Genomic DNA, 10,065 nt, shown 5'->3' with positions numbered 1-10,065 from the left:
TATGTTTTTTTACAATAAATGTGGAATTTATTTATTTATAGTTACACTTATATATCACCTTTCTAATCACGCTTTACAATTTGTTCGAAAAATGGCAAATGCTATCTCTGTTTGTAGTATAGAATTTTGTCCAGGTATATTCAATTATCCCAGAATTGTTCATGATATTGCTCTGGAACATCTTATATAAGGTCGAACATAATTAGCACATTTAATTATTTATAAATTAAATTCATTTCTTTTTCAATTTTCTTGTTCCATTTGTTCTAAAACACATGTACCTGATGGATGCTATTGTGATGAACATAACCACTGCTGTTATACTAAACAGAAACAGAATCACATCCACTGAATGGTAGGAGTACCAAGGCATCCTGTAGGCCTTTGTGCGCAGGTGAGGGGCTCCTTTATTCCGCATAACAAACTCAGTCCAGAAGACAGCTGTGTCTAGAGGTTTCATTGGCTGGTCTCTGTGAAGACTGGAGAGTCTCTGCATGTTCATTTTATAAGAATCATCACTGAGAATTTCCAGTAGCGCCTGTTGAAAATTGTGGCCATTCAGTTGGGACAACTCCAGAATTTTTGCTGCTCCTTTCACTTTGATCCGCAGAAGGTTATCAAACTGATCAAAGAACAAAGGGATGCCAAGGACAGGCACTCCATGGTAAATAGCCTCTTGGACTCCATTGGTTCCACCATGAGCTACAAACGCCCTGATCTTCGGGTGTCCCAGGAGGTCGTTCTGTGGCATCCAGTTCACGAGCAGAGTGTTGTTTCCCATAGTGGAAGGTCTAGGTCCTACATGCCTCCAGATGACTTTTTGAGGGAGGCTGGCAAAAACGGTAGCAATTTCATTCGCCGTGTTGGCTGGAAGACTGTCTACCAGTGTTCCCAAAGACATGATGATAAAGCCGTGTTTTCCTGAACTCTGCACAAAGGCCTCCAAGTCCTCAGTGAGGGGCTTTGAGGGCTTACATTGGAACCCACCAATGTAAACAACATTGGGCATTGTAGGCTTGGGGAAATCAAAGACGAAATCAAGCCTCATGAGCCAAATATCAGCCTCCTGGAGAAGGCTAATAACATCACAGTCGTCATGAAAATATTTATGGCATAGAGCTTTGTAATGTGGCCCCACCACAAACTTATCTTGGAAGAGAATTACTGCATAGAAAAGGCTGTTCTTGACTCTTTGAAGGAAAGTCATTTGGTCTGAGAGGCCAGTTCCAGGTACAGGTATGTAGGAAAGTGGAGAAGGCGCAATGATAAAATGGCCCTCGCTACACATGATCCAACGTACATTGAGTACCAGAGGTAATTTCAAATAATGGGCCAAGACAACACCTGCTGTAATAGCTGGATCAGTGAGAACAAGATCATATTGTTCATTTTGTAGCCTCTTTACCAGTTCTTTGTCTTCAATAATATTACTCACTGTATTACAAGCAATAAGGTGTGCATTGACGATCAAGGAAAAGAAGCTCATCTGAACCTTCAAATATGTCAAGGTGGAAGCCTTCCCTATCTGTATTTCTAACATTTTATTTATGTACTCCTTAATAAACTCATCTGCACTGTCAATTCCATCAGGGACAGTGATAGACTTGTAAAAAGATGAGTGCTCTGTAATATACCAGCTGGAGCTGGGTCTGATCACAGTAATGTCATGACCTCTAGAGTGAAGTGCCTCAATCAGCACCTTCATGTTGACCCAGTGACTGCCATCCACAGGATATACCAGAATTTTGCCACCCTCGCAACTCAGAAAGAAGACAAATATCAAGAGCAATGGCAAAGCCATGGAGGACTGTTTCTTATGCATAATTGATTTCATTGTACCTTTAAAAAAAATAAGAAAAGACAATCATTACAAAACTCATGTGGAAATTCATTCAACATTTTTATCTTGTCCCCTTTCCTGCAATAGCACCCTCTAGACTTAGAGGCAGACTTTACATTGCATTGTGCAGAGTGGGTTAAAGAAACACTAGGTAGGCAACTCTAATGTAGGAAATGTCCAAAATAACTAGTGTAACTGAAATTGTAATACAAATCTATCCAGTTTTAATGTAGATTCTACGAACAAAAACTTAAACATAAATCTTTATATACTTACGTTTCTTCATTAAGGACCTTTGTGCAGACGACAGGCAGTCAGAATAAGTAATCAAAATGAGAATAGTACATTAGTAATGGGTCTAGTTCTTACCTTTGTCAACAGAAAGCGAGAAATGGGCATGGAATGAAATTCCTGAGTGTTAATAAGATTAGGAGCTCAAATTCCACCACTTTCTCTAAGAATGTCCACTCACTACCTCCAAGAAGGCCGAATACTGATTTGGTGCATAAGTGCACACAACAGTCAAAGGTTTCCTCTCTGCAAGCTGGAGCCGCATTGAGGCGACCCTCTTGTTTACTGGGACAAACTCCAACTGTACAGCCGCCAAACGGGGGACTTGTGAGTTTCCCCACATCCGCCTGGGTCCTCTTGCTCAGTGGAAGTCCTGAGTAGGAGAGAGACGAACCCCTATTGAGGAGATCACACAAACCCTTCCGCCATGACAAGGCCCTGATCCAGAAAGATTAGGTGTAAAAGTTAGATGTAAAAAATAAATACTGTAAATAAATATAGAATATATATATAAATACTGCTAAGGTTATGACAGTAGATGTACACATTTATTACCAGGTATATTACAAATTTTACATATATTTTATAGACATGTAACTATGATTACAAATCAATTTTAATTCTAAGCTTAAGTATAGTTAGTACCCTGTATTTTCCTGTATTGCTGTTTTCTGTAATATAGGGACAGGCTGTAATTTGAAGTGTGGCTTTTTACACTCTATTTTCTTGTAACTAACTGCTAATTATGGTTTAAATTGCTTTGTACCCCGTACTTTTCTGTAACTAACTGCTAAGTATGGTATAAGTTCAGCTTGTACATGTATGTTTTTAGTCAGTTTTGGCTGTAAATTGTGTAGCTTCTAAACAGGGAATGAACATGAGCTAATGAGTATATACACTTAATCTATTATATTATTTTACATTATCAATAGTAAAATATATGTATTGAAACTTTTCTTTAACTAACATATATTTTCAGGTATTCCCATTTTTTGTTTTTAGTATTTATTACACAATAAACAACAATCCAACACATGGAAAATGACACTTTTTAATTTAAAATGACACACGTGAAAGGGCATAATTATGAAAGCCTAAAACAATCTGCCACTCGGCATGGTGGCACAGCAGGTAGTGTCGCAGTCACACAGCTCCAAGGTTCTGGAGGTTGTGGGTTCAAGTCCCGCTCTGGGTGACTGTCTGTGAGGAGTTGATGTGCTGGGTGCTCTGGTTTCCTCCCACGGTCCAAAAACACACATTGGTAGGTGGACCGGCGACTCAAAATTGTCCATAGGTGTGAGTGAAAGTGTGAGTGTGTGTCACCCTGTAAAGGACTGGCGCCCCCTCCAGGGACTTTTTGCCTGCCTTGCGCCCAGTGATTCCTGGTGGGTTCCGGATCCATTGCGAACCTGAATTGGATAAGCAGTTACAGACAATGAATGAATGAATGTTACTTTAACCTACTGCAGTTCCTTATTATTGTTTGTAATTTTCTATAAGTCATATGTAACCTTATCTACAAACAACGAGTAACACTAGGCTAAAGAAATGTTTATTTAACATGCTACAGCTGTGATATATTTGACAAGTGTCATGATTAACCCTCCTGTTATGTTTGTTTTTGTTTGTTTCATTGCTGTTCCCGGGTCAATTTGACCCGGTGCATGTTTAATTATCCAAAAGATGTCTGAAAGCAAACAGATCCTAACAAGCAGTGTGAATATGTCATTACTAACTCCATTACTAATTATTCAGTCAATATTTAGTGCAGTGATGTTCCTTACCTCTAACAGGTAATGGTTCAAAGTAATGGTTCATTTAGGATAATTCACTTATTTTACATACAAAAATACAACTTTTTAAAATTTTCACCACTTTATTACTTTTGAAAGACTGGCTGTTGATTCATCCTTTGACTTATAGACCTCAGCCAGGATGAGGAGCCCCAAATATGCATCTAAATGTGTTTTATTTAACGTTACACTTATATAGTGCTTTTCTAGAAACCCAAGGATGCTTTACAATCACCACTCAACATTCAATCCACACACACACTGGCGATAAGCGGAATGACCAGGAATGACCATCCACCTGGAGGACTGCATCGGGCACTAGGGTTTCACCCAGGACAGAGCACTGATCCATATCTGGGCACATACACATTCACTCACACATACAGACATTTTTTCACATACACACTCATTGACTCACACACCAGGACAGTTACGAGAGAAGCCAATTCACCTAACCTCCATGTTTTTGGACTGTGGGAGGAAACCAGAGACCCCGGAGAATTTGTCATTCATTCATTGTCTGTAACCGCTTATTTAAGTCAGGGTTGCGGTGGGTCCGGAGCCTACTCGGAATCACTGGGCACAAGGTGGGAACACACCCTGGAGGGAGCACCAGTCCTTCACAGGGTGACACACACACTCACATATTCACACGTATGGACACTTGAGTTGCCACCTACCACTGTTTTTGGGCCATGGGAGGAAACCGGAGCACCCAGAGGAAACCCACGCAATAATATTCTTATTGTATCTGAACACATGTGCTTCGGCTGCTTATTTTGTAAAGGTCTGCCTGACACAGTGTAATGTTGGTAAGACTCCCATGCAGAGAATCTTTTATGTTTTGTCCACTGAATGTGAGTGGAGTTTTCCCGCAAGAACATGAATAGTTCATGTCAAAAGTCATAACATCTGCACCTGTGTACCTGTGTGCGTGTGTGCGTGTGTGTGTGTGTGTGTGATTCTGACACCCTTTTACCTCTTTGACCTCTGACACCCTTTAAACATGCAGGGGGTTGTTGCAAATATGTGAGATGAAATATTTTCATCTTATATGTTGATTACACTAATTAAGGCAAGCAGAAGAAGTTTCATACTGAAAAAATACTTTTAACTACTTTTCCTAGATCTTCAAACTTTAAAACAGGTCAATTTGACCCGCAATATAACAGGAGGGTTAAGCTGCATGAGATTTCGAGCTGGGTAAAGTCCATGTAAATGGGCATACAACAGTAAAACCAGGTGAAACTTTGGAAATACTTAAAGTAAATAAAATGAGGGGGCCTCATTTTATTGGGCCTGGGCATTACATGTGGCTCTTTAGGGCAGGTTGTTGGTAACTATAGGCCTGTTTTGCAATTGCATCAAATTTTTGCTTGTGATAAAATTTTAGTGGTTTGCTTTAGTGTGTATCATGTATTTTAGTGCAGTGCAAAAGCAGTTCTCTCTGGTTGTTTACATTCCAGAATTCCATGTCTTATAAGGTGAAAAATATCAGTAAGGTTTCATTCACTGTTTGAATTACCACAGAAACTCATTTGTAACTCGAGTTGTTCAGTTTTACAGTTTTATAGAGAAAGTCTAGCATACCGAACAGAGACCGTTTGTATTTTAACTCATTTACTGACATGGGACGTTGTAAACACATTAGGCCAGTTTTGAACTTGCATATAGACGGGAGAGCTAGCTAATGGTGAAGAAATATTCTAAATTTTGTAAAAAGTGTTTGATTACAATTGTGAATGTTGCCTTTAAGAGTAAGTTACAGCAAAGTACATTGTACTTAGACCATAATTGGCATCAAGGTACACTTCAAACATTATAAAAGAGAATGTGAAACATTTATGGACACACTGGTGTGACATTCTCCACTGGAATATTAGTGTATGCAGAGCACACATATATTTAATTTTCTGCGTTTCAAAGCTGATGCATGTTCCCTGTTGTACCCCAATGGGCAGGTAAGAATCGTCCATTTCATCAGTGTTATGTACATATAATGTTTCAATACATAGGCAAAACATGTGTAATATTTCCAGGACATAATAAATTATTATAAATGTAGGTTGCATCGACAGAATATTCTTTAGCTAGCCAGAGCCAGTTTTTTAAAAGTATACTCACTTGGCTAAATGAATGCTGAAGGGCCTGACATGTTCACGAAATGAAGCATTCTAATGGTATTGGACTTAAATCATAGAAGGCACAGAAATGTATCAGACAGTGCTACATTTGTCATATGCAATAAAGCTGCAACAAGATTAGTTATAAATATATATATATATATATATATATATATATATATATATATATAAAATTCTGAATCATTTGTCAATTTGTGCACTAGTCCACAGTGACAGATAGTGAGGCCAGGTCTCACCTAATCTAAACACATCCCCAGTAAGATGTAACAAATAAAAGTAAAAGTTATTAATCTTTTTAACAGATATGGCTGTAAATCTGTGTCTTGCATGAATAGAAGGATTGCCAGGGTGACAGATGGAGAACATAATGGTGGGCTAAGACTCCTTCATCAAATGCTTCTTAACCCTGATGTATCAAAAACAAATGATACAAGAGAGCAATGAGGCATGTTTCCATTTGTAATCAGCTTTCTTTTCAAAGCACGGTGTAACCCTGTGATATTTCATGATTGGATTTTCTCTCTAGGGCTCTATAGACTATTCTCCCAATAGTGCAGGGTACAGTGATATTTTTAAGAAAATATTCTTCTGCAGATGTTCCAGTTTTCCTGGTAAGCTACACTGGGTGTTAGATTGGGTAATACACAAAAAATGTGTGGAGAGATTTGGGAAACACTGCAGCTGTCAGCAATTACATACAATGCTATATTACACTGCCAGTATAATGCATCATACCAAAAAAAAAAAAGAATACCCCTGGTCTGGTTGATTTTCGAAATGAAAATGAGCTAACACATGATCTACTGCTTGAGCTTAGGGCTAGAAGATCATTGGTTCTGTAACATATTCTGGCAAGCAAAAATGTAGCAGGGCGATGAAAGAAGAGTGCTTTTTTATCTGTGTAAAGTTATTTAATAAAATATGTTTAGTAAATTAAGTTTATATTAAATTATAATTCTATGATAAAAGTAAAAGTTGTGAAAAATTTGTGACCAACAAAACATAATAATGATAACGTGTGTAACAATAAATGAACTTCACTTTTACATGTCTTTACACTGTTGTTTAAGAAGTAAAATAAGTAAAAATGATATAATATGTCTTTCTGTCCCACACAGTTTAACTTGACTAACTGCCATTAATCACATCCAAACTACTCTATTTTATTTCATAATCTTTGGATAATTAAAGGTACAATCATTCATACTACACAGAACTTCAATAAAGTAACAGAGGCAGTTACTCTGAGTGTTTCTAAATTACTTTATATTGTAACTGTTTTTAAGAGTAAATGGCTGGTGCTTCTGTGTATTTCAGTGCTGTAACAGCTGAAATGAATAACTGTGTCCTCTGAAAACTGAAAGTAATAAATCTAATGAAGTCCATTCTGTCCACTCTTGTGTATATAACTATATCCAAATCATAAAAAAAAACCTGTAAAAATCCTTATCTCAGAACTACCGTGGAACAGCACCTAAGGCATCAGACAATAACAGGCAATCAGGCAATAAAAATTCATAACTGTATGACGTAATAGTTGAATGTGATGTAACTTGTAGAGGCAACTCTTTAGTCGCACTGTTCTAAAGAGACTATACAAGTTGCATTCTCTGCAATGGATGCACCTTAAATAAAGTATTATTGATCACTTTTTAGAAGAGGTGTTTACAAACATTTGGACAACAACTTTGGACATTACCCCAAAGATGACAAACAGAGAAACACACACAGCTTGGTCTTTACTGTTTGTGTGAATTAATAACAAGAATTAGCTATACTCGTCAAACATGTCTAAGCCCATCTCTTAAGGATAAATAAGCCCATGAGGACTATACTGGGAAGAGATTAATCAGTTTGACTTGTCAGTTTGGAAAAAATACAAAAATTCTCCAAAACAGGCGAGGTTCATTTCAGTTCATGGTGGTATGCTTTGCTTCATATGCAGTTGGCCATTCACAAAGTCCTTATGAAACAATTTTACTCAGTGCAGCCAATTTTAATAGTTGGCTCCTTTTTGTAACATAACACAGTGATAAGTTCCATCCATGTGTCTTAAACTTAGCCGTTTCATTTTGCAACATTTGGTCTTTCCCTGTAAAACTGGACCCCAGCCTAGTTCTTCTTGGTTGCCTTTTCCCGCTTACAAATAAAAAGGCAAATCCAGACAATGATCCAGGGAACGGCATGAGGTTGTGGATTTTGCACTCTCCCTAACATCCATCTTTTCACTGTTCATTCCTAAGATCATTCACTCCATCTGGACTGCAGCCACCTTTGGAAACGCATTATCTTATGGTACCAAAATATATAATATACTTTCTCCAAATATTACCAAACATCCTGTGTCACCCCTTAGTGTGACATTGTTCAAAACAAAACAGTTTCTATATGTTTACTCCTTGTTGTACGTTTTAGCTTGTGATTAGATGCTGTACACTGCTTGTCCCTTCTCTGAGTGGAGTAAAAATTACGTCAGCACTTTGAACACCTATGAAAAGCAATAAAAGTTTCCCTTGTAAAGAGTTTTATTTTTTTCTTCTATTTACAGATGCAGAAGTAAATCCAGTTCTGGCTCTGAAGTTAAGGGACTGTATGATGCCAGTTAGAAATTATAAACATGTGTTCAGATACAATAAGAATATTAATAAGTAAGTAGCTCTACCTAGACATGGACTGAGGAAAAAGTTAACTAAAGCTAGAGGAATGAAATGGAAATTGTTTGACAATGGTAATATTTTCAAGCACATATCTGCAGTGCCACCGAGTACAACTATTAGGATTAACAGCATATAGAAAATTAACCTGTATTTCTATAAGGTTACAAATGCAGATAAATGATTTCAAAGCAGAAACTGTAGTGTAGTAAACCTATATTACCTAAACATTCTTACATAGATTAAATGTGGAATTAAATATCAGCTTGAAATTTCAGACAGATTAAATAATCTGTCATTTTTTTTATCAGTGATTTGTAGGTGTACCACATATAATAGCCAATCATTAAAGTGCATACACCCAAGCGCTCACAAGCAGCTACTGCGAAGTTCAGTATGTTTTTTTTTTCTCATGCTTGGGTTAATCCATATATATATATTTCTTATAAAGTTTTTGAATCTGAAATATGGAGATTCAATTTTCTCAGTTAAACCTTGTGTCTGTACTTTGTGTTGGATGTTAACTCTCTCCCTGAATATTTTACTCAACAAACGATTCTAATCAAATAAGATTCTAATTCTAGATTCTAATTCAAATAAGCACAGAAACTACTCTGAAATGTTATAATAAAGTAAAAGGATGGTTTCATCAAACCATTTTTGGTTTGTTGTGCATACCACTGTACACATTTATTTCTTGTCTCCCTTTCAACAAAACAAGGAAATAAAGTTCAATCAATGAAATGTAACATAACAAAAATACATATTCTTTTATTTAAAATAAATAAAGAAAGAAATCTGTTGTTGCTACATTACCACGCTGAAATAATTGCTATTGGCGCTCTCATTGGGCTGCTTTGGTTTTGCTTCGTTTAATTGGTTCTATTTCATGCCTCCTGACCGCCAGAGGGTGGTGTAAACTTGTGGATATTCCCATGGGCACGCCTACTGGACAGAGTAAAAAATACCAACAAAGTCACGTGACCCAGCCCCTATAAGGGCAATCGCACATGTATGAACGTCCTCTTTTTCCTCTGGTGCTTTGGAACGTTCACAGCTCACGGAGCTGCAGTTTTTTTCTGCCCTCACAAGCTGTTCTCTACTACACCTACTTCAGCTTTAACTTTGCCACCCAGCGCTTGTGCCCGGGCTGGTGAGTATTGCAGTTACCCCACATGCCCGGGTTCCTTGAGCTTTGTGCACTTTCCCAGCACTTGTCTCAGTTTCCAGCGCTGTTGGGTTCATGACGGACGTGTAGTCCCTACCGCCCGCCTCCTCTTCGGCTTCGTGTCCACGCTGTTGCCTCTGGGCACGTAATATAGTGCTCTTGGGCTGTGCTGTCT

General features: G+C 37.8%; 1 protein-coding gene across 2 annotated transcripts; it reads right to left on the bottom strand.

Moving 5' to 3' along the window:
* Positions 1-232: 232 nt before the first annotated feature.
* LOC136674391 (UDP-glucuronosyltransferase 1A5-like) lies at positions 233-8,860 on the bottom strand. Of its 2 annotated transcripts, none has more exons than XM_066650400.1 (2): positions 8,814-8,860; positions 233-1,760 (listed from the first exon to the last, which is right to left on the bottom strand). In XM_066650400.1, the coding sequence occupies exons 1-2, from the start codon at positions 8,855-8,857 to the stop codon at positions 233-235; spliced, it is 1,572 nt and encodes a 523-aa protein (XP_066506497.1). In that variant the 5' UTR covers positions 8,858-8,860. The 2 variants fall into 2 exon arrangements, with proteins under 2 accessions (XP_066506497.1, XP_066506496.1); XM_066650399.1 differs by lacking the exon at positions 8,814-8,860 and adding an exon at positions 2,210-2,311 and having other exon boundaries at positions 233-1,839.
* Positions 8,861-10,065: the final 1,205 nt, after the last annotated feature.

Source organism: Hoplias malabaricus, chromosome 18, assembly GCF_029633855.1.
Source record: "Hoplias malabaricus isolate fHopMal1 chromosome 18, fHopMal1.hap1, whole genome shotgun sequence".
In the NCBI taxonomy this organism is placed as follows: domain Eukaryota; kingdom Metazoa; phylum Chordata; class Actinopteri; order Characiformes; family Erythrinidae; genus Hoplias; species Hoplias malabaricus.
This window is presented reverse-complemented; position numbering and strand designations above follow the sequence as displayed.

Coding starts and splice junctions, on each gene's coding strand:
- LOC136674391 (XM_066650399.1), bottom strand. CDS start 1,834: ATGAAATCAATTATGCATAAGAAACAGTCCTCCATGGCTTTGCCATTG.